At 35.3% G+C, this 26,040-nt stretch overlaps 1 protein-coding gene across 2 annotated transcripts in view; it reads left to right on the forward strand.

Moving 5' to 3' along the window:
* The window catches only part of PTPN4 (protein tyrosine phosphatase non-receptor type 4), a 225,920-nt gene that overhangs the window by 125,546 nt on the left and 74,334 nt on the right, over positions 1-26,040 (forward strand). For both annotated transcript variants that reach the window (XM_036742995.1, XM_036742994.1), the window contains exons 6-10: positions 2,721-2,765; positions 4,663-4,715; positions 5,142-5,262; positions 7,325-7,412; positions 24,024-24,112. In XM_036742995.1, the coding sequence (XP_036598890.1) occupies positions 2,721-2,765; positions 4,663-4,715; positions 5,142-5,262; positions 7,325-7,412; positions 24,024-24,112 (396 nt within the window). The remainder of the gene's footprint in view (positions 1-2,720; positions 2,766-4,662; positions 4,716-5,141; positions 5,263-7,324; positions 7,413-24,023; positions 24,113-26,040) is intronic.

Below are 26,040 nucleotides of genomic sequence, written 5' to 3' on the forward strand. Positions count from 1 at the left end.
TTTAATGTTTAAGGTGAGAATGAAAAGAAATGAAAATAAAATATTTCATTATCTTGGCAAAACCATAAAGAATTAATATTTCTTCAATTATTTAAGACTTTTTTTTTGTAAAGAGTATCTTGTAGTTATGGTCATATAAGTCCTTAGTATATCTTGGTAAGACAACTACCAAATAATTTATATAAGATCTAAAGCAAAGTATTGTCTGTTGTCCTCACTGTTAATAAATGTAGTCCCTGAAATCCTTGAAATGGCAGTAAGATAAGGAAAATAAGTTGAGGGAATACATGTAGACAAGGAAGAAACAAAATCACCGGTGTTTGCAGATGATTTTATTGTTTAGTTAAAGGATCCTTCAGATTCAACTAAAAATAATTGAAATAAATAACAATACCTTCTTTCAAAATAGTAGGATGTAAAATAAACCCATAAATATTATCAGCATTTCTGTATATTAACGAAATCCAACAGGAAGAGAGAGAAATTCCATCCAAAATAACTACAGTTTATCATGGAAATCTTGTGCTAAGTACTTGATTGATTGCCTGCTACCTCAGGTCCCGCTACTTCAATTTTCAGGCAGTTTTTCATTTAGTTCAGATTTCCATTGTTGTTTCTCCAGTGATTTTCGTGTGTGACAAAAGCTACTGCTAGGCTTCTGTGATTACTTAGTTTATCTTTACTTTCAGATTCTACAGATTGAGAAGTATACCACTATCATTACATCCCCTATGACTGAGGCTAGTGGCTGTAATAGGACTTCCAGCAGGGAAGAGAGATACCTCTGAAGGGAAAATACATGACAGCCTCCTATCTAAAAACAAAATATTGATACCATTGATACCATTAAAATTAGGATTTTTATGGAAATAATAATTCTAGGTATCATATAGTTTCTTGTCCTTTTATAGTATCTAGAACAGGGCTCTGTACACAGTAGGTGCTCATTAAATCCTAATTGACTAGATATGGTCAAAAACTGATACATGAGATTGCTTTGTGTTTTAGAAATTTGTAGTATTCTTAAATCTGAGATGTTTTCATATTTGTTTTATTATTAGTCTGACTTTTAGCAGGTCTTTTTCAAAATATCCTGTTTTCTTGATTCCATGTATATTATTGACCATGTACGAATAAGTACATTTCAGGTTTTTGAGTCTAAATGTGTGATTTCATCAGTGTGAGAAACTTTGAATGTGAAAATTCCCTTTACCTTGTGCAGATCCTCAGTTAGTTTGTTAAATTAGAGTCTTAGTGTTGCCTAGGGACATGAATATGTTAAATGACTTGCTTATAGTCATACAACTAAGTGGCACAGTGGATAAAACCCTGGGCTTAGAACTCATCTTCATGAGTTCAAATACAACCTCATACACTTACTAGCTATGTGACTGGGCAAGTTAATTAACCCTTTTTGCTTCAGTTCCTCATCTATAAAATGAACTGGAGAAGAAAATGGCAAGCCACTCCAATATCTTTGCCAAGAAAACCCCAAATGGGGACACAGAGAGTTGGACATAATCTGAAAAACGACTTAACAACAATACATTCACACATCTAGGTTACATCATTGACTGCACTTGAACTTGTGTCTTCTAACCATAAGAACCCTTACCATAGTGCCACTTTGTCTCCAGCTCACATGTAAATAGAACATTTTACTAGCATTTATTAGGGGTGTAGATGAACATTCAACTCTTAACCCAACAATTGACTCTTACTAAGAACATCTTTGTTTGGTTCTGGGAAAACGTTTGGCCTGATAAAAACACAATAAAGTTGCCCTAATTAGAATGAGGAAATGGATAATATTTGCATCTTTGTACACTAAACCTTAGTTTGAAGAATTAAATAAAATTAAAGGTATTAGACAATTTTCTCTTTATTTTCCTGTTGTTTTCTATTTATTACTCCCTGATGATCTTAAACACTCTGACATCACAATTATCTATTTTGGAAATTAGAATGATGTCACAGAGGACCAGTTTTTCAGAGTAGAACTGTCAGATCTCTCACTACTAATCCCTTTTCTCCATTCACACAGCTTCTTCCCCTTTCATTCTGTTCATCACATCTCTCCAAAGTTGTGGCAACAGCTTCCTAATGAGTTTCCCTGCCTCAAAGTCACTTCCCACCCTAGGTAACCCTACACACTGCTACCAAAGTAATTTTGCCAATCTGATCATGTGACTCTCCTACTCAACCAACCTCTAAGTCTTTCTTTCTGCAAAAGGAATGATGCCACACATCTATAACCTTCTGACTAATGTATTGCCACTTCTGGCACTTTACTTCTCTCTTGCTTTGTACAGTATTTTTTAAATCTTGTACCCAGGAAGCCATTAACCGCCACATCAGTTATCCTTACCATTTTCTGCTATTGGTAACACTTTTGGAATTTTTTTTCAGTTTTATAATGAAAGTTGGTAGGAGTTTGTGCTTCACTGTATAAAATTTTACTCTCCAGGGAGTTTTTAAAGGAAACTTTTGTTTTCTTTACATTAAACTTAGTGGTCTGTCAGAATAAATTTCCCATAGGTACCCAATATGGTTTTAGTATTTTGTTGATTTAGGTATGCAAATCTCAATATATAAGATTAAAAAGCTGAATGATTAATTTTTATTTTGTTTGTTAGAGTAAATGTACTTTGAAATAAAAAGTGGCTTTTTTGATTAATTATATCTCCTTAGTTCATCATTTTTTCTTTTTCTTTTTAAAGATACCAGTATTTTTTGCAAATTAAACAAGACATTCTTACTGGAAGGTAAGCTATTTTTGCTGCTCAAATTCTGTGGTAAAATTATTTTTTTTATTTTCTGACTGATTACATAAGTATTCTCATATCTAGAGTTTTATGCTTAAAATTTATCAGAATGCAAAATCTATTCTATTCCTCTCTTTAATAATAGCTGATGTTTATATAATGTTTTAAAGTTTGCAAAGTGTTTTATATACATTATGTCTGTCCATATTCTCTGTGGTGCTTTCTTCTCTTCACTCTCCACACTCTTTCTCACTGATGTCACCAGCTCCCATGCTTTTTAGTAATTATCTCTATGCAGATGACATGTCTTTCTATACAGCCTTATTCTCTCCATTGAATTCTAGTCCAGTATCACCAACTTGCCATTAGACATTTTCAACTAGATGTTCCAGAATTACCTCTAGCCCACCATGTCCTAAACCAGACTCTTTCTATCCAAAATCTATCTCTTTTACCAAGCTTCCCTATTTTTTGAAAGTACCACCCTTCTAGTGTCTCAGTTTTATAACTTAGTTACTGTCCTCAATTCCTTATTCTCCCTCACCCCACATATCCAGTCAGTTACCAAATTTTAAGTTCTTTCTTTGACCCCTTCTCTTTATTTAGATAACCACCACCCTAGTTCATGCACTCATCACCCATCTCCTGTTTGTTTCAGCAGCCTTCTAATTGGTTTCCCTGTTTCAAGTCTCTCACCATTCTAGGTCATCCTCCATAAATCAACCAAAGTGATTTTCCTCAAGCACACATCTGACCATATTAGTCCTCTACCCAATGAACTGCACTTGCTGAGATCAAATATAAACTACTCTGTTTGGCTATTAAAGCCCTTCACTACCTGGTTCCACCTTACCTTTCTAATCTCATTGTACATTACTCTCCTCACACTCTGTCGTCCAACCATAGTGGCTTTGGCCCCCAAGCACTCCATCTTCTATCTCCTTGTCTTTGTGCTGACCCATCTCCTATCCTTGGAATACATTTCCTCTTTAACACTACTTCCTAGAAGCCATCTCTTCCTTCAAGAATAATCTTCTGTACAAAGCCTTTTTTGATCCCTCCCCAAACTTCTAATGCCTTCCTAATTTGTATTTATTCTTTGTATGCTTATACGTGTGTATGTGTGTGGGTGAGTGGATAGATAGATGGATAGATGGGTGTTGTCTTCCCGTTAGAATGTAAGCTCCTTAAGAGTAGAAATTGTTTCATTTTTTTGGAACTTTATCTCCAGTACTGAATACTTTACCTAGCTAGAACATAATAGGGGCTTAATAAATTTTATCAGTTGATTATTTGATCTTGTTTGACACCCCCCCATGCATACACACACACCCCAAAACTGTCAAGTAGGTGCTATTCTTATCCCCATTTTATAGGTGAAACTGGGAATAAGAGATGTTAATCAACTTGCTCAGAATCCTGAGCTATTAAGTATCTGAAGCCAAAATCAAACATAGGCCTTGCTGACTTCAAATCAAACTCTCTGGTCCACTACACCAGTATAAAAATGTTATAACAGAATAAATAATGCACATACAGCATGCTGACTGCAGCAGAAAAAGCATTACCAAAGTTTAAAGAGACCATACTGTAACAAGACACTTTATTAATAGTGCCTCCAGCTTCTTTGACAAAATTCATGCCAGACGATCTAATGCTAGCCAGTTGGTGACATTACATGCATATTGGTATGGTTATCTTCAGAAGTTTACATTTAAAAATAAGTGAGGATAGCACAATATGGATTTTACCAGAGAGAGCCTTAAGAAAGTGTTCTTGTTTTGAGGATAAAAAGTAATACTAAGTCACTGGGAGTTTAAGTCACTATTTTGAAATACAAATATAAATGCTGTAAGGTGTTTTAAAAGATTGTAATAAATATCTTCTCTTTTATCAGATTGCCCTGTCCTTATAATACTGCTGCCCTTTTGGCTTCCTTTGCTATTCAGTGTAAGTATTATAATTATACATTTACCTAACAATTTTCGGTCTCCCAAATTATAAAATAATACATAGCTGTTGTGTGTTTGTTTTCTTAGTCTCGTTTGTATTAGGTTCGCAATACTTTATTCAAAATAAACACTTAATAAATGTTTTTCATTGATTCACTTTGTGTTCTTAGTGTCATAGAAAATCATTACCCTATAGAAAACCAACAGATTTTTCAGTGTGAAAACTAGTGAAGTGTACCTTAAGATTAAGGTAAAATGTGATTTAAATGGTTTTAGGCAGAGATTGAAGAATAACATAGACAGATCCTTGTTATTTGCTAAAGTGAAAATGTTTTCCTTCTAGAAATTATTTTAATTCCTGCACAGTTGTATTAACTAAGAGATTCATCTCTAAATTAAAGTGTGAGCATTTTTCTTTTGACAGCTGAATTGGGAGACTACGACCATTCAGAAAACTTGCCAGGCTACCTCTCTGATTATTCTTTCATCCCTGGTCAGCCTCAAGACTTTGAAAAAGAAATCGCAAAATTACATCAGCAACATATGTAAGTTTTGAATTTGTACTTATTTAGCGAAGTCGGGTAATTTGGCATCTTTTTATTAACTGCAGTTATGGTACTGCACAGATACTTTAAAAAGCTGTGGAGTTTATACAAATTATTTAAAATGCCATCATTTGGGGGACAGCTAGGTGGTGCAGTGAGTAGAGCACCAGCCATGCAGTCAGGAGGACCTGAGTTCAAATGTGGCCTCAGACACTTGACGCATGTACTAGCTGTGTGACCTTGGGCAAGTCACTTAACCCCAAACACCCTGCCAAAAACAAAAAACAAAACAAAACAAAAAAAAGTAAAATGCCATCATTTTAAACAGAATGCTAATAGGGATAAAATAGGCAATTTGCATAAAATTGAAAATAAATGCATAAAATAAATACAGTTAAAATTAGAAGGGAAACAGTTAAATTTTTTTTAAGTATTTTTTAACAAATTTATGGCAAAGGATTGATTACTAAGATATGTAGGTAATTGATTCAAATGACACTTAACTATTATTGCATAGTGTGTTTTTTTAAATTAAGCTATAATTTAAAGTCCAGTTGTATATTGTTGATTCATCTTTATAGTATATAATAGCAAGTGAGCAATGTAAGACTAATGGGGGAGCTAAGAAAAGCAACCCTCTATCGATAGATTTTGCTAAATCTATATTTTATGTAAATTTTATATAATATATAATTTGTCTGTTGTATATTATAATACATACATATATATGTTTTGCTATCCATCTGTAGTATCTTATGTGCCTCCATGGGATAAAAAAGATGTAATGGATTGGTTCCTTCTAGACACTGGGCTTTGTCCTTTTCAGAAATTTGTACTCTAAAAGACAGCCCTACTTAGAAGGATAACTTTTAGATAGCTTGGCAAATACAAGAATGTATAGATTTTTTTAATGTGCCTGATTTTTAGAATTTCATAAAAATGTAAAGTCTCAACAAGACTTTTATATAGGTGGGTAGACACTAAAGTATTTTTTTAATTACTTGATTTTTAGAAAGATATTTTTGAAATAGTTGTCCACTTAATGTATTTCAGACATTGTCAGTAAATCTGATATAAGTGCATTTTTCAGGTATTTAAAGCTTATGTGCCCGTTAAAAATTTCTGTCCTTTGAACTGAAATCTTTCTGAAATATTATTTTTCTTGATGATTCACAATCATCTTAATGACTCTTAAGTTATTATACAGTACTATAATATAGTAATTTTCCTCATCTCCTTCCTTAGAAGATGCCTGTCAGTTGTCATTCATCCTTTTATCTACCTCTATGCATTTTCCTTTCTAGTTTATGGCTTTTACTATGCTGTCGATCGAAGCACCTGGTAATTAGAGTTCCTAAAATTGTATATAATCTCTGAATGGAAATCAATCACAGTGCCATAGTTTTAAAGCGTTTTGTTTTCTTTTATTCCATGTACCCTCGTTTTAACTTAGCAATTTCCTTGTAAGCCTTCTGTGTACTTGTTTTCTGTTTTCCATTGTTGTTATTTACATGCATGTCTTAGTTTTCCTACTAAATGATTGAGAACACAAACTGTGTCTTAAGGAAATAACGCTGGCTCTGGGGTCCACAGACTTGGGTTCAAATTCTGTCTCTGACATTCACTGCTTGTGCAATCCTGGGCAAGCCACTTAATCTTCCTGAATCTCAGTTTCTTTATCTGTAAAATGAGGTTGTTGGACTAAATGGCTTCTGAGATCTTTTCTAGCTCTATATCCATGACTATGAGTGCCTGAAACATAGTAGACCTTTACTGTTTTTTAACTTATACTGAAGCTAGCTATTTTAGCAGCCAGAAGGCCTTTAAAAAACAGTAAAAACCTTCGTGGTTCTTATGTGTTCCAGTGGTTAAAGTTTTCACATTAGGATAAATATAGTTTTGTTCTATACAAAATTAAATTTGTCATTAAATGATGGTCATAGGAAGCTCAAATACATCTTAAGTATCAAAGCACTTTTAAATTTCCTGGAAAATATCATATATACAAAGCATATCTATTTTTGAGACTTAGCTGATTTTTAATTTAGTGTTCTTCTTACAGAGGCTTATCTCCTGCAGAAGCAGAATTCAATTATCTCAACACAGCTCGAACCTTAGAACTATATGGAGTTGAGTTGCACTACGCAAGGGTAAGTGAGGATGAAGTATTAATATTCTTAAGTTATACTTTATTTAGTATAAAAATTACTTCTATATTAGTAAGAAATTTTTTTTTGTCAGAGGACAGCATTAAAGTGTTTGAGTACTTGCATCTGCATGGAACATTTTACTTGTTGTATGCATGTGTTTTTATTCAGTTTAACGTTGGTTTTGACATGAGCAAATTTAATATCCAGTTAAGCAGAGAAAAGAAAGTTCGTTTCTTCCAGTGATGTTGTTTCAACCAGTTGAATAGTAGATTAATTATAATAACCAATCAGTATTTTTGTGTAAATGATATTGCAAGCAAGAAAAGTATCTTTTTTTAATCTTTTCAGCAAATATTTCTTTTTGAATGAAAACTCAATCTGAAAAGATGGTAGAAAAAAAATTTTCAGATAGATTTAATTCTTCCTTTTCTGTATACTTTCCTGAGGTATAAAATGGTGAAAACTGTGCCAATAATTTTAATGTAATAATCTTAAATTGTACGATGTGAGATTAGAGGTGATCTTTGAGCTCTATTTTATGATTCTGTGTGTTAAACTCTTCTCATTTAGGTCCATGTGATTAGTTATTCTTTTGTTTGCTGTATTTAAACTAATAGATGATACCAAATTATCTCTATTTTGCAGAAGAATAAGATTTTTTTTTGGCTTGGTCATGTCTAAAAATTAAGTACAGCCTCCCTGCCACACACATTCAAACTCTTTCTTTCCTTATTCCTTACGTTAACTTTTGCTTCTTTCTCAAAACTATGGGCTTTTCCCCAGAAGTCTACTAGTATGCATCTGTCAGATTCCTTTTATAAAGTTCATTCATCTCCCTCTTTAAGAAACAAATTTGAGGTCCATCTCATGAGTGGCTGGGATGTTGAGACTATATAATCACATTATATTGTTCTCTATTGCTTTTAAGAAACTTTTATTCTGTAGAAAAATTTTGCCTTGAAATCTCTTATCAGATAAGGTGCTCTCTCTCTCTCCCATATGTCAGAATTTTGAGACTCTCTAACGGGAAGATATTACACCAAGGTAGTAGAGTCTTGATATCTGGAAAAGTGTTAAACAGGGAAGTAAGTTGTCATTGTCATGGAAGATGTCCTTTATAAGGTCCTAATAAAAGAAGAGCTTCTGATTTATAGAGAGATTCTGCAAATGCTATTGTTTATAGTTAGCATCAAACTCTAGTTCCTTGGAATCCCTGCAGAGCTTCCTCTGTAATACCCCTAGTCACATGAAAGAGATGGTTGTCTAGCTTGAGAAAAACTAAGTGGATGAAAATTGTATCCTGCCAAGATTTGTGACTCGACCTTCAGATTAGTCCATTGGTTTGTATAATCTTGGACAAACACTACAGCTTGACAGTTAGCTAGCATTGGAATGGAGTTAGAAGAAGGAGATCAGACTAAATGGAAATGGGGAAACTGGTAGGAGTACAGCTCTTTGACACTAGTCCAATAAGAGTCACACAGCTAGTAAGTACAAATCTGTAAGTAAGTAAGATCTGGAGATCTTAAGTCTCCAGACTTCAAGTGCATCCCTGATGTTATACTTCCTCTAGAATATTCTTCTATTGATAATATGTGTCTGATCTCAGAGGACTTAAAAATACAGATAATCTAAGGGGTAACAGAAAGGCACCTACAGGATGTAGAATATTACTAAGGAAAAGAAGTGGCATAAAACATTTATGAGAGTGCGTGAGCAACACTCACATAGGTGGCAAGGAGTTCAAGAGTTGAAATCTGTTTTGGTAAGGGAATTATACTATGATAAAAGCATGGATCTTTCATATGGCGCTATCCAGTTTTCCTTTAGCCATATTCTGTTGTTTTTAAGCAACTCTTGATAATTTGAGATGAAGTACATAGTAGTTAATATTCTTGTGAATAGATATTGTTTACTTTTTATTGTTATAAAATCAAAAGTAGTGTTAGAAATGTGCCTTTTTAAAGGTTTTTACTTAGGGAATCCCCTGAATTGCAGATAACTGCCATAAAGCAATTAAGTAATCATAGTTACAGACCTCAGCAGTTTTCATGAAATATTTTTAAATCTTTAAGAGAATGTGAAGTCATGTGTTGGGTTTGAATTTATAACTTGAATGATACCCCTAAATCTCTTCCTTATTTATTAAGTACATTATTTTTTGATTGTTTAGGATGAGGTAATATAAAGTGGTTTTATAAAAGACATTTTTGAAATATTATCATGGTGTATAATATGATGTATTTTCAATTAAATCACCAGATTAAAGGAGATTAAATTTCATTTTATTTTATTATTTAATTTTTTAAATTTTTTTTATTTATTTAATATTTTTAGTTTTCAGCATTGATTTTCACAAGAGTTCGAATTACAAATTTTCTCCCTATTTCTGCCCTCCCCTCCACTCCAAGATAGCATATATTCTGAATGCCCCATTCCCCAGTCAGCCCTCCCTTCTGTCACCCCACTCCCCCCATCCCCTTTTCCCTTACTTTCTTGTAGGGCAAGACAGATTTCTGTGCCCCATTGCTTGTATATCTTATTTCCTAGTTACATGCAAAAACTTTTCTTTTGAATATCTGTTTTTAAAACTTTGAGTTCCAAATTCTCTCCCCTCTTCCCTCCCCACCCACCCTCCCTAATGAGGCAAGCAATTCCACATACACCACAAGCGTATCATTATGTAAAACCCTTCCACAATACTCATGTTGTGAAAGACTATATTTTGCTCCTTCCTATCCTATCCCCCTTTGTTCAGTTTTCTCCCTTGACCCTGTCGCTTTTAGAAAGTGTTTGCTTTTGATTACCTCCTCCACCTATCTGCCCTCCCTTCTATTGTCCCCACTTTCTTATCTCCTTACTCCTTCTTTCCTGTGGGGTAAGATATCCAATTGAGTGTGTATGTTATTCCCTTCTCAGGTCAGTTCCGATGAGAGCAAGATTCACTCATTCCCCCTCAGCTTCCACCTCTTCCCTTCCTACAGTTTTAAACAAGATAATTTACCCCATTCTATCTCTCCCTTTCTCCCTCTCTCAATATATTCCTCTCTCATCCCTTAATTTAATTTTATTTTTTTAGATATCATCCCTTCATATTCAACTCACCCTGTAACCTCTGTCTATATATATATTTATATTCCCTTCAGCTACCCTAATACTGAGGTCTCATGAATTATACACATCATCTTTCCATGTAGGAATGTGAACAAAATAGTTCAACTTTAGTAAGTCCTTTATGATTTCTTTTTCTTGTTTACCTTTCAATGCTTCTCTTGAGTCTTATATTTGAAAGTCAAATTTTCTATTCATCTCTGGTCTTTTCACTGAGAAAGCTTGAAAGTCCTCCATTTTATTGAAAATCCATATTTTGCCTTGGAGCATGATGCTCAGTTGTGCTGGGTAGGTGATTCTTGGTTTTAATCCTAGTTCCCTTGACCTCTGGAATATCATATTCCTGGCCCTTTGATCCTTTAATGTAGAAGCTGCTAGATCTTGTGTTATTCTGATTGTGTTTCCACAGTATTCAAATTGTTTCTTTCTGGCTGCTTACAGTATTTTTCCTTGACCTGGGAACTCTGGAATTTGGTGACAATATTCCTAGGAGTCTCTTTTTGGGATCTTTTTGAGGAGGTGATCGGTGGATTCTTTCAATCTCTACTTTACCCTCTGATTCTGGAATATCAGGGCAGTTCTCCTTGATAATTTCTTGGAAGATGATATCAAGATTCATTTTTTGATCATGGTTTTCAGGTAGTCCAATAATTTTTAAATTATCTCTCCTGGATCTATTTTCTAGGTCATTGTTTTTCCAATGAGATGTCTTCCACTTTTTCCTTCCTTTGTTTCTGTTTTATAGTATCTTGATTTCTCATCAAGTCACTAGCTTCCACTTGCTCCAATCTAATTTTTAAGGTAGTATTTTCTTCAGTGGTGTTTTGGACCTCCTTTTCCATTTGGGTAATTCTGCCTTTCAAGGCATTCTTCTCCTCATTGGCTTTTTGGAGCTCTTTTGCCATTTGAGTTAGTCTATTTTTTAAGGTGTTATTTTCTTCAGTATTTTTGGGGGTCTCCTTTAGCCAGTCATTGACTTGTTTTTCATGGTTTTCTCACATCACTTTCATTTCTCTTCCCAATCTTTCTTCTACTTGTCTAACTTGCTTTTCCAACTTCTTTTTGAGGTCTTCCATGGCCTGAGAGCAGTTCATGTTTTTCTTGGAGACTTTTGATGTAGGCTCTTTGACTTTGTTGACTTCTTCTGGCTGTATGTTTTGGTCTTCTTTGTCACCAAAGAAAGATTCCAAAGTCTGAGTCTGAATCTGAGTCCATTTTCCCAGCCAACTACTTGACCCTTGAGTTTTTTGTCAGGGTATGACTGCTTGTAGAGCATAGAGTACTTTGTCTGAAGCTTGAGGGGCTGTGCTGTTGTTTTCAGAGCTTTATCTACACAGCAAGCTCTGCCACACCAGCGCTTATCCTCCCCCAAAAACCGCCAACGCGGACCGTAACTCAGGTCTGAGCAGGCTTTGCACTCCCGCTCACATCCGCCACTGAATTCCTCCCACCAGGTGGCCCTGGGGCTAAGAAGTAACTGCAGCTGTAGTTCTGTAGTTGTACCACCTCCACTGCCCCTGGGGCGGTGGCCCAACCAAGAACTCTTTTCACTCTGTCCCACCAGTTTTTTCCCACTGATCTTCTCTGTTATCTGTTCTCTGTTTGTGGGTTGAGAAGTCTGGTAACTGCCACAGCTCACTGATTCAGGGTGCTAGGGCCTGTTTCGCCAGGCTTCTGGTCTGGTTGGTCCAGGCACAGCCCACGCTGGTCTCTGCTCCGTTCCACTCCCAGCTCTGTGTGATAGATCTTATCCAGCAATCATCCAGGCTGTCCTGGGCTGGAGCCCTGCTTCCCTCTGCTCCCTCGTGGGTTCTGCAGTTCAAGAATTTGTTCAGAGCCATTTTTATAGGTGTTTTGAGGGTCCTGGGGGAGAGCTTTAGGCCAGTCCCTGCTTTTCAGCTGCCATCTTGGCTCTGCCCCCAGGAGATTAAATTTCAAAGTGAGAGACTTGGATTTGAATGTGAAAGTTAAATCTGAATCAGTCATCCAAAAACTTATCCAGTCAACCTGAAGAAAGATGATGTCAGTGAACATATGAAAAAGACATGGTGAAAGAAATTCCAAAAATGAGATCACCAGGATAAGGAAGTCAGTAGCAACAGTGTAGATATGGTAAAAATGAATATTGAAAGAGAAGGCTGTGTTGCTTTCAGCAAATGTGAAAAGTAAATGAGTACAAGTAAGAAAGTTTTACTATCTTCATTATGAAAAAAGCAAAAATCTGGCAGGTTGAAACAGTAATTCATAGGAATTAATAGTTTGTAATTCTTCAAAGCTTATAAATATATTTCCACCTCTCAGAATCCTTGCCTTCTTTTAATCAGTCAAGAGTCATTCGTTAAACACTTAAATATGTTTTCAGGCAATATAAAAGGCTCTAGGGATATAGTAAAACAAAAAAGTAGAATAATACCTGGCCTCAAGAAACTTGCCCTCTAGCTAGAGGAGAAGTAGGGAGAAGGCACTAGCATCCAGGTGAGGTCAGGAAAGGCTTTATTTAGAACGTGACACTCGAAGGTGAAGGAAGCTAGGGATTTTAGAAGGCAGAGGTGAAGAAGTGGTGCCATCTCTTTCCATTATTGTCATGCAGTATTGTCATGAGGTAGGCATGAATAGATTGTTGTAAAAGGCTAATACATTACTAAGGGAATATATTTGCTATTAAAAAATGTAAATGGGTACTAATCTTCATTACTGTCTTCTTATTAGTCAGTGTTAACTAGTCTGTACTCAATACTTTTTCTTCTCTGGGTTTTTTATGACACCGTACTCTCCTGATTTACCTCCTGCCTGTCTGACTGTTCCTTCTCTTTCTTTTGCTGGCTTAGCCACATCACTAACCTAACTTTGGTTTTGTCATAAGCCCTCTTCTCTTCTCCTCACTCTCACCAACCTCATTAGCTCTCATGGGTTAACTATCATCTCTGTGTAAAAGACTCTCAGATCTGCTTATCCAGCCCCATTCTCTTCTCTGTGCTTCTTTCCCACATCACTAATTGCATATTGAACATTTCAAACTGGATGTCTCTAGAGACACCTTAAATTCAACATGTCTAAAACTGAACTCATTATGTTTCTCCCTCCCCTCCTCCGAACTTCTCTACTTCTTTCAAAGGTACTCCTATCCTTCCAGTGTCTCAGGTTCATAATCTTGGATTCCTTCCTCTTCTGTACTCCATATATGCTGTAAGTTGCCAAATGACCTGTCAACCTTCAAAGCATCTCTCTCTCTTTTGACCGTTTCTCTCTCCTCTCCATGGCTACCACCGTAGTTATATCCCCCATCACCTGTCACCTACTCTATTGTGACAGTCTCCAAACTAGGCTTCTCCCACTCTAGTACATCCTGCACACTGCTCCCAAAGGAATTTTCCTTAAAATGTATCTGACCATGTAACAACCCTACTTAACCAATTCCATTGACTTTCTATTGCTTATAGGATAAAATATCAACTCCTGTGTTTCACTTTTACTCCTCACACAATTTGGCCCCAACCTACCTTGTTAGCCTCCTTGGATATTACTCCATATCCTGAATTCTGCACCTCAACCTAATTGGTTTCTCTCATGACACTCTGTCTCCCATCTCTGTGCCTTTACACTGGCCATGATCATGCCTAGAATGTGTTCCCTCCCTACTTCTGCCTCATAGCATCCCTCTGTTACTTTGAGGTACAAATCAGACATCATCTATTGCATGAAGCCTTTCCTGGTCCCCCAACTATCAGGGCCCATCCTCCCATTGTACCTTATTTAAAAACTACTTTGCATGTGCATATATAAACTTCATGTTTATACTGTAAATATCTATTTGTCTCTCCATTAATAAGTGTATAAGGTCATTGTGAGTTTCATTCTTCATACATGTATCCTCAGCATTTGGCACATAGTGGTTGCTTGATAAATAAATCTAATGATTGTTTGACTTAATGAACTTCAGTAAGCTTTCTCAAACTTGGCAAAATGCACTCAACATTCTCAAATATACTTAGGTTCAGTATAAATTGATTAGATCATATTAAAAACAAAATTATTCTCTTTTGCTATGTTTAGTTTCATCTTTGTTTTAGAGAAATAGTGTTTGCCATGGAAGATAAAATGTTAATAAAACTTGACAAAGTATTAAGTTACATAATGCTTTTGTTCTCCAAGAATGATCCTACTGTGCTATTTTATATATATATATATATATATATCAGGGCTGTCCAACCTTAGGTTTTTATTGAAACAAAAGACAACATATTTTGATATGCCATTTTAGTGAGAGCTCTGTGGTAGCTCAGCTTCGTTTACTAAAGCATTTATGTAAATTTCTGTGCTTATAGGTAGGTCACATAAACCACTCTGCAGGCCACATTTTGGACAGCCCTGAATATATTAAAGAGAGAATCAAATAAACTTTAAACTCTCCATCATTTTTTCATTCAGCAAGCATTTATTAATTGTCTAATATGTTCCAAGCATTATGCTAGGTACACAAAGACCTTAGTAAAACAGTCTGTGCCTTCAAGGAGCTTTTATTCTCTTGGGAGGGGATGAGGAACAACAGGAGCCCAAATAAATATGCACATAATACATACAAAGTAAGTGGGGGGAGGAAGAAGACTAATAATGTAATGGATCAGGATTGACCTTGGGAAGGAAATAACATCTGAGCTTTACTTTGAGGCATGAGAAAGAGTCCAACAGTTAGGAGAAGAACCAGGAGGGTGCAATATTAAGAAAGCTTGGAGAGGAAACAGTATGCAGGACATAATGAACAATGTCAGATATGGCAGAGAGATTGAGAAGAATGAAGGTTTGAGAAGTGGCCTTTGGGTATGGCAGTTCCTTAACTAAGTTAAGTCTTAAATAAGGTTGGAGAGAATCACTTGAGAGAGGATATTGGAAACCAGATTGCAAGGAGTTAAAGGAACTGAGTGCAGAGGTAGTGGAAGCAACAATTATAGACTTTTTCTAGGAGGTAACTGGGTAGCGGTAGCACAGTGGGTAAAGTAATGGCCCGGTATCAGGAAGATAAGGGTTCAAATTTAGCATCAAACATGTACTGCTGGTGTAACTGAGAAGTCATTTAACTTCTGCTTCAGTTTCCTGAACTGTAAGGTGGTGTTAATAATAGCACCTACCTGCCAGGAGGTTGTGAGGATCAAAGCCAGTGCTGGGCTCATAGTAGCTGTTTAACAAAATGTTCCCTTTTCTTTTCCTCCTTCCCTTTCTTCATCTTTTCTTCCTTCTCACCCCCAACCCCACCTCTGGCCTTCCCTGACATTTTTGCTTCCTATTTGGCAGAGAAAGCAAAGAGAGATACAGGATCATAACTGTAAGGGATAGTCAGGTAAAGTGATATTTTCTTTTAAGAATGGGGAAAATGTGTCCTGTTTGTTAGGTAATAGGGAATGAGCTAGTGTAGCAAGGCAATAATCACAATATAGACGATAATTGTCAATATGCCTATGTAGCTGTATCACAAAATATAAGAGACTCTCCATATGGAAGGTAGAAGAAGTAAACCATTGATTTAGACACCAGAGAACCAGATCCCCAAACCAATAAGCCCAGTCCACCCCGGCAGCGAAGAATTCAATACCCAGTATCACAGCAGAGAGCCACTCCATCCCATAGCCTTCCGCCCCCTGCTGGGGCCTCCCTACAAGCACACTCACAGAGACAGCTAGCTCGCCTGCATCTGCTCTCTCCTTCAGTTCTAACTGCTCTCTCTATTTCCCGTGGCACACTGTCCTTTACCTTTCAGCAAGCTCCTCCCACCACATGTGACTTAGACTTCCTGGGACTTGTCACATGGCCTAGTAATGGGTGGGAAAGAGATTCAAATTTAAATTACTATTACAGCTATTACTTGAAAATAAAAGAAAGAGGATAATTCTGGGGGAACTCATGATGAAGCAAACTATCCATCTCCAGATAACTGAAAGACTTAAGGTACAGAATGAAACATATTTTCCCTTTTTCTTGCCTTTTTTGGGAGAGACACAGCTAATGGGAAATATCAAATAAGATTTAATTTTAAAAAAAAAGATTCCAGATGATATGATCATTTATCTAGAGAATCCTAGAGAATCAAGTAAAAAACTACTTGAAATAATAAACAACTTTAGCAAAGTTGCAGGATATAAAATAAACCCACATAAATCCTCAGCATTCCTATATATTACTGACAAAGCCCAACAGCAAGAGATAGAAAGAGAAATTCCATTCAAAGTTACTGAAGGCACTATAAAATATTTGGGAGTCTATTTGCCAAGACAAACCCAGGGCCTATATGAACATAACTATGAAACACTTTTCACGCAAATAAAATCAGATCTAAATAAATGGAGAAATATCAGTTGCTCATGGTTAGGCCGAGCTAATATAATAAAAATGACAATTCTACCTAAATTAATCTATTCAGTGCCATACCAATCGAACTACCAAAAAATTTTTTTACTGAGCTGGACAAAATAACAACAAAATTCATTTGGAAAAACAAGAGGTCTAGAGTATCTAGGATATTAATGAAAAGACATGCTAGAGACGGTGGCTTAGCCACACCAGATATTAAACTGTACTACACAGCAGCAGTCATCAAAACTGCCTGGTACTGGTTAAGAAACAGGGGTGTGGATCAGTGGAATAGGATAGGTACACAAGTAGGTGAATTCAACAAGTTTAGCAATCTACTCTTTGATAAACCCAAAGAGGCCAGCTTCTGGGCTAATAATTCACTATTTCACAAAAACTGTTGGGAAAATTGGAAAATGGCAGGGCAAAAACTGGGCATAGACCAATATCTTACACCATATACCAAAATAAAGTCAAAATGGGTTCATGATTTAGGAGTAAAAGTTGATACTCTAAGTAATTTGGGAAAGCAAGGAATAGTTTACTTATCAGATTTGTGGAAAAGTAAAGAATTCATGACCCAACAAGAGATAGAGAGCATTACAAAATGCAAAATGGATAATTTTGATTATGTCAAATTGAAATGTTTTTGTACAAAAAAAGCCAATGCAACAAGAATTAGGAGGGAAGCAGAAAATTGGGAGAAAATCTTTGCAACTAGTATCTCTGATAAAGGCCTCATCTCTAAAATATACAGGGAGCTGAGCCAAATATATAGGAATACAAGCCATTCCCCAATTGAGAAATGGTCAAAGGATATGAACAGGCAGTTTTCAGAGGAAGAAATTAAAGCTATCTACAGGCATATGGAAAAATGCTCTGGATCGCTGCTGATTAGAGAAATGCAAATCAAACACTCTTAGATACCACATCTCTCCTGTCAGATTGGCTAAAATAACAAATCAGGAGAATGATAAATGCTGGAAAGGATGTGGGGAAATTGGAACATTGTTGCATTGCTGGTGGAGTTGTGAGCTGATCCAGCCATTTTGGAGGGCGGTTTGGAACTATGCCCAAAGGGCTATAGAAATGTTCGTACCCTTTGACCCAGCAATACCACTTCTAGGGTTGTATCCCAAAGAAATCACGCAAGCGGGAAAAGGACCCATATGTACAAGAATATTTATAGCAGCTCTCTTTGTGGTAGCCAAGAATTGGAAATCAAAGGGATGCCCATCAATTGGGGAATGGCTGAACAAGCTGTGGTATATGAAGGTGATGGAATACTATTGTGCCATAAGAAATGGGGATGATGCAGACTTCATAACAACCTGGAAAAACCTACACGACATAATGCTGAGTGAGCGGAGCAGAGCCAGGAGAACGTTGTGCACAGCCACAGATATATGGATTCCGTGAGGACCAACCCTGACATACTGCGCTTTTCTCAGCAACCTAAGGGACAAGGACAACTCCAGGGGACTCACGATGGAGAATACTATCTTCATCAAGACAAAGAACTGCGAAGTTTGAATACAGACTGAGGCACACTACATGCTCGCCTTTTCTGCTTCTCTTTTGTTTTTGTTTTTGGGTTTTTTTTGTTTTTTTTTTTGGTTCTGTTTCTTCTTTCTCATGATTCATTCCATTGGTCAAAATTCTTCTCCACGACTTGACTAGTGCATAAATTAATTCAATGCGAAGTTATACATGACAGTTATATGAGACTTCATGCCGTGTTGGGGAGGGAGGGGAGAAAAACTGGAACTCAAGACTATGTAGAACCGTATGTGGTAAACTAAAAATAAATAAAGAAATTTATTATTAAAAAATAAAAGATTCCCTAGTTCAGGAAGTCTTTATATAAGCATTTCATTTATTTTCAGTTGTTCTGCTCAACTTTTTCCTGTCCTGATATCCTCTGCTCCTAACATTTCTAAAGTTACTCCTTGCTGGTAGCCACTGGTAATGTTGCCCCTGGTAGCTGCTAGTAACCCCTTATTATTTCTGTTATTGATGAAGGCAAGGAGCAGAAAAGGTGGGAGCAAAACCTGGGCTAACAGGAGTGATTGTCCGAAACTGATAAACAAGACTGAGATTAGTTGTTTCTGTATCCCTGATGATTTATAAAGTCAGAAATAGAACTACAAAGAACCCAAATCTCATCCTTATTTTCATACTACTTTGCTTTTACAAAAAGAACCATACAAGCAAAATAAAACCCCATCTAAAAGTTTTAGGTAATGCATGTTAGTACTTTACTGTCTTTTATTTCTAGCATCATTTCTTGTGTACTAGCTTTGTTTCCATGCTAGATTATAATCTCCCTGAGAACCTTATTTTTTTTTTCATTTCCCTCACCCCACAGCACTTACCTTAGCAGCTCCTCCCCTTTCTTCCTTATCTCTATCCAGTATCCAAGAGAAAAATGCATTTTTAGTCCTTGTCAGCCAAGGGAAAACTAGATAAGACCAGAACCAGGTAAGCTGATGTCCTTAACAGAAACCAGAAAACTCTTGAAGGAAGAAACCTCAGTTTATGCACAGAAATGTCTATATGTTCCATATTATATAAACTTCTATATAACAGACTTAGAGAACTTCAGATGTGTAGGGACCTCAAAGGCCATCTAGTCTAACCAGAATAAGAGTTTCCTCTATAATATCTCCAACAAATTTCTAACCAACGATCCCACTGCTTTCTGAGACTTCCTATTTCACTTTTAGATAGTTTTAATTATTAATTCAGAAATTTTTTCATTATTTCAAAGCAAATTGCTTCTCTGTAATTTCCACACATTTTTCCTAGTTATGGTCTTTAGAGTCAAGCAGAATGAGTCTAATCCCTCTTCCATATGTTAGCCCATCAAATACTTGAAGATATTTTCTATATCTTTCTTCTCAAGTTATTTAATCTCTCGTCTAAACATCCCTACTTCATTTGATTCTCATAAGGCATTATCTCAAGGCCCTTTCCCATCCTGGTCACCCTTCTTTGAATGCCCTCATGCCTATCAGTGTTCCTCCTAAAACAAAGAGCCCAGAACTGAAAACTGTCCTAGAGACGTGATCTGACCCAACCAAAATATAATAGTATTTCCATCTTCTTAGTCCTGAACATTGTACTTTTTCTTAATGAAATCAGAGAGGCAGCATCATGACATAACATGTAGGGCTGGGAGTCAAAGATACCTATGTTTAACTTCCTTTCTAACACTTAACTGGATGTATGGTCTTGGGCAAATCAACTTCCATGTAAGCAGGCAGCTCCCTAGCATTTATGATAAGTTCTAGTTGGGTTTCTATAGAGTTAAAGCCAAACAGGATTCTAGTGATAATCTAGTCTAAGTCTTCCATTTCACCCAAAAAAAAAAAAAAAAAAAAAAAAAAGGCCCAGTAAGGAGAAGTTCAAGGTGACATCCTGGCTTTCTACAGGAACTTGTAATTTGCTGAGCTACCATTAGTAGTCTTTGTAAAATCACAAAGAATGGGAAATGTGTCACAGGGCTGCAGAAAACTAAATGCCATAAACTTTTTTATAATGAAGAAAGAGGGTAAAAACTTCAAACTATAGTGCAGTGAGATTAGTTCTTATTAAAAAATCTAGATTTTTCATTCAAAAGACAGTTTCTAAGGATTGAGAACCACCACAATTTAGTATAGAACAGGTCCTGCCATAATACCCTCATTTCCTTTTTTGATGGAGTGTACTAAGTAAGACTTGGTAAATGAAAGAAATGCTGAAGATATAATATACCTGGATTTTAGCAAAGCACTGTCAAACTTTCTCATATAATTCTGTTGGAAAGCTGGAGGAATATGGCAAGGTGATAGTACTATTTGATAGCTTCAGAGCTGATGTAGTCATTTGAATCAATTCTGAGTTAGCATTGGTCTCTGATGTGCTTCCCCTTTGTCTTTCATTATATCCATGCATCTACATTTTATTTATTTTGTGAGTTATACATTTCATATCCATTGACAAACGCATAAGGACAACAATAAAAAGATTATGATTTCACACATGAAGTAGTAAATTATTATTTGTAATGTCCTCTCCAAAGGAAAAAAAACGCCCAAGACTAGATGCATTCACAAGCAAATTATACCAAACATTTAAAGAACAATTCCAATACTGTGTAAACTGTTTGAAAATATATATATATGTATAGAAGGGGTTGTACCAAATTCCTTTTGTGACATAAATATGGTTTTGATATCTCATTCAGGGAGAACAGAAATAGAAAGGAAAACTATAGACCAATTTTCCAAATGAATATTAATACAAAAATTTTAAATAAAATACTAGCAAGGAGATTACAACAGTGTATCACAAAGATCATACACTATGACCAGGCTAGGAATACAAAGCTACTTCAATATTAGAAAAAACTATAAGCATAATTGGCCATGTGAGTAAGAAAAACAAAAATCATAATTATTTCAATAAATGCAGAAAAATCTTTTGACAGGGTACAACACCTATTCTTACTAAAAAAAAAAAAACCTAGAAAACAAATGAATAAATGAAACTTCTCTTAAGATGTGTAATATCTAACTAAAATCAAGAGCAAGAATTGTCTATAATAGAGATAAATTAGAAACCTTTCCCAATAATATCAGGGGTGAAGCAAGGATGTCCATCATCATCATTATTCGGTATTGTACAATATTGTACTAACTGTTATAGCTAACTATAACAATAAGACAAGGAAAAGAAATTGAAACTTGGGCAATGAGGAAAGAAAACCATCAATTTTTGCAGATGATAAGATGGTTTACCTAGAGAACCCTAGAGAGTCAACAAAAAACTAGTCAAAACAATTAACAACTTCAGCAAAGTTGCAGAGTATAAAATAAACCCAAATAATCATCAGCATTTCTGTATATTGCCAACAAAACCCAGCAGGAAGACATCAGATAAATAACTGAGGACAGTTTAAAATGTTTGGGAGTCTGTTAGCCAAGACACACACAAGTATGAACCCAATTACAAAATACTTTACACAAATAATGATGTAAATAATATGAGATGTGTTAATTGCTCATGGATATGTTAAGCCAGTATAATAAAGATGACAATACTAGCTCAATTAATTTACTTATTTGGTGTCATACCAAACAAAATGCCAAAGAATTACTTTATAGACCTAGAAAAAAATGATAACATTATCAAGAGGAACAAAATGTTAAGAATATCGAGAGAATCAATGGGAAAGAAAAAATGGACAGGAAAGTGGCCTGGTAGTGCCAGACTTCAGACTATACTGCAAAGCTGTAATAGCCAAAACAATTTGGTACCAGTTAAGAAATAGAATCTGATCAGAACAGATTAGGTACACAATATACAAAAGCAAGTGAGCGTAGTAGACTAGGGCTTGATAAACCCAAAGATGCCAGCTACTGGGGCAAGAACTCATTATTTGACAAAAACTACTGGGAAAACTGGAAAGCAGTCTAGCAGAAAGGAGTCATAACTCAGATTCTTACACCATATACCAAGATGAGGTCAAAATAAATACATGATTTAGACATAAAGGATGATACCACAAGCAAATTAGAGGAGCATGGAAGAAATCACCTATCAGATCTGTAAGATACATGAAGAGTTCATGAACCAAGTAAAAGATAAAGAGGTTTATTGGGAGGTAATTACATAAAATTTAAAAGTTTTTATGCAAACAAAACCAATGCAGTCAAAATTAGAAGAAACCGGAAAGGAAGTTTTATAGCAAGTTTCTCTGATAAAGGTCTCATTTCTCAAATATATAGGGAACTGAGCCAAATTTATAAAAATAAGGGACAATAAATTATCAAAAGAATATGAATAGGTGCTTTTCAAAAGAAATCAAAAATGTCAGTGGTCATGTGAAAAAATGATCTAAAGCACTAATAGAAAATTGCATATTAAAACAACTCTAAGGTACCATTTTATACTCATCAGATTGGCTAAGATGACAGAAAAAGGGAAATGACAAATGCTGGAGGGGATGTGGGAAAATAGGCACACTAATGCACTGTTGGTAGAGTTGTGAAGTGGTCCAGCCTTTCAGAGAACAGTATGGTGGAACTGTGTCCAAAAAGTTATCAAACTGTACATATCCTTTACTTGATAATGCCACTACTAGGCATATGCCCCAAAGAAATCAAAGAAAAAGGAAAAAAAACTCATAATGTGCAAAAATATTTATAGCACCTTTTTGTAGCAAAAAATTGGAAATTGAAGGGATCTTCATCAATTGGTGAATGACTGAACAAGATAATGGTATATGAGTATGATGAGATACTATTATGCTCTCAAATGATGAAAGCAATAGATTTGGAAAAACCCGGGAAGATTTTTATGAACGGATACAAAGTGAATTAGAGAGAATCAGCAGAATAATTTACATAGAAATGCAATATTATAAAGTTAATCAACTCTGAAAGACTTGGTGACTCTGATCAGTACAATAATCTACCCAAGTTCCAAAGGACTCATGAAGAAAACTGCTCTCCACTTCCAAATAGAGAACTTAGATAGACTTAGAATACAGATTGGAGCATTTTTTTTCTCGTTCTTTTTCTTTTCTTTTTTCCATAAGACTTTCCTAATGTACAGATATATTTTGCATGACATCATATGGTTAATGGATATTGAATCATAACTGTTTGCTGGTCATTCAGCACTTCAGAAAGACATCTTTGTCCTCATCCTCTGTGTTGTGCAGTTGAGCCATGTAACTGGGATGGGAAGAGAGGACACACTGGGGAAGGAAATGCTTAGTTCTGGTGTTCCCTCACTATTCCTTAAAGGTTATAGTAATGGATGGTTCTTTGATCTCTAGGGTTCACCTTTCAATACTGAAGGATTAACCTTAGTTAGCCCCATTTTGAGTAATCCCAAAGTCAAATAACTTTTAATCTTGGAGTTTCAGAAACAAGAACTTCTATTTTAAGTATTAAAGATAGCTGTTTATTTTTTTACAATTGCATTTGCCATTTGGTTCTTTCTGTACTACTTAGGCAATATTTAGAAGCAAATTATTAAACCAGAATTAATATACTTAATTTCTTTTGTACTGCTCTTTAAAATAGCCCTTTCAAGTTAAATAAAATTTCATCCTATAATTAAAGCCTACTGTTTCCTTTCTGTGATATTTAATATTCTTTTTTAAAGGATCAAAGTAATAATGAAATTATGATTGGCGTAATGTCAGGAGGAATACTAATTTACAAGAACAGGGTACGAATGAACACCTTTCCATGGTAAGAAATTCAAACATTGCCTTTTCTTTTACATTTGTATTTGTTGGATTTAAAAAAAAAATCATCTGTAATTTTTTTTGTCCAGTATTTGGATCTTACATGTCAGTTGAAACTTGAGTTTAACCACATTTTTAATTTATTCCATGACTATAAAGTTGAAGTGTCCATTGAATATGCTTCTTGTCATCAGTCTAGCCTATTGTGAATGCCTTCTAATCATTTATTTTTCCTCTAAATAGATTGATTTTTTTGAAACTGTATTTTTATAGATTTTTCCTGATATCCTGTGGTTATAATCCAGTGAATTCAGTACACCACCATTAAAAATGGCCAATCTTAGTCATATATATTTGCTGCTATCAATTAGGGACTAGGAAGATCACATTCACAGAATCACCAACTTCAGAAGGGACCTCAAAGGTTGTCTATTTCAACTCATACCTAAGTAGGAATCCCTTCTACTACATCCCTAGCAGGTACTCATCTCATCTTAAAGGACTGTTGAAAAGGAATTCACTACATACCAAAGCAACCCATTCTAATTTTGGGGAGCTCTAATTGTTGAAATTTTTTTCTTGCTTCATACCTAAATCTTCCTCTCTGCAGCTTCAACCCATTCGTCCTAGTTGGGCCTTCGGGTTTGGGGTAAGTAGAACAAGTCTAATCCTTCTTTCACATAAGTTTTTTAAATACTCTAAGACAACTAACATATCCTTCCCAAAGTCTTTTCCTCTCCAGGCCTAACATCCCTAGTTCCTTACATTCATTCTCATAAGAAACACTCTCCAGGTGCCCTCATCATCATGGTAACCTCTTTCTGGATATACTCCAGTTTGTCCACATCTCCCTTAAAATGTGGTACCCCATAGTTACAAAATATTCCTAATACAGCATGATCAGAGGGGGAAAAAAATTGAACTGTTATAAGCTCTTTAAGTGTATCTGACACTCTGCCTCATAATGTAAACTAAATTTGAGGTAACTTTTTTTTTATTTGTTTGCAAACACTGCACTGTTCTTGAATCCTGTTGAATTTATAATACACTGAAAGCACTGGGTCTATTTTTTAGACCCACTCCATATTTGCATTCCCTTTAACTCTAAACTGCCCCCCCCAATTTTGTACTTGTATAGTTAAGCTTTTTTTTAATCTAAATGTAAACTTTATACCTTTTTTTTTTCATTTTATTCAATTTAGCTTGTCATCTAGCCTCTCAAGATCTCTTTCATTCTTAATTGTAATCCAGTATGTTAGCTATCTCTCCCTAAAATTTGTTTTATCTAAAAATTTGATAAGCCTATCATCTGCTGTCATCGAGCTTTTTATCAATAAATTAAATTGTAGACTAGAACAGATAAGCAAGACCTAGAAAGAAACACACAGTGAAATACACATTACACATAGAACAAACTAGTAGGCAAGGGATGCTTTAAAAAAAAAAAGAATTTCTGGGGAAACTGATGAACAACAGATTTACATCAGCATTTTACACCATATTGTAGTAAATGTCAAGTGGATATGTAATCTAAATACAAAGCTCATACCATTTAAAAATGAGAGAATAGAACATTATTTCCTTCCCAAATAGGAATAAGGGAACAATTCATAATTAGACATAGGATAAGGGAGATGTTAAAAGACAAAATACAAAATCTGATTGTAGATAATTAAAAAACTTTTACACAAATCAGTTATCTGGAATCAGAAGAAAAGATATAAATATTCGTTGATTAAGAAAATACATGATGACAAGCTATTATTTCAGTAACACCTTTAAGTGAATTAATATTTTATTAAACATCGTATCATCGTCATTTGTAAAATAGTAATACATGTATATGTAAAACATTTAGTCTTCCAAAGGAGTTTATTTATTATACTTAATCATGATGCATCTTGTTAGTGCTGAATAATAATAATGCCGAAA

Source organism: Trichosurus vulpecula, chromosome 2 (genome assembly GCF_011100635.1).
Source record: "Trichosurus vulpecula isolate mTriVul1 chromosome 2, mTriVul1.pri, whole genome shotgun sequence".
NCBI classification, from domain to species: Eukaryota; Metazoa; Chordata; class Mammalia; order Diprotodontia; family Phalangeridae; genus Trichosurus; species Trichosurus vulpecula.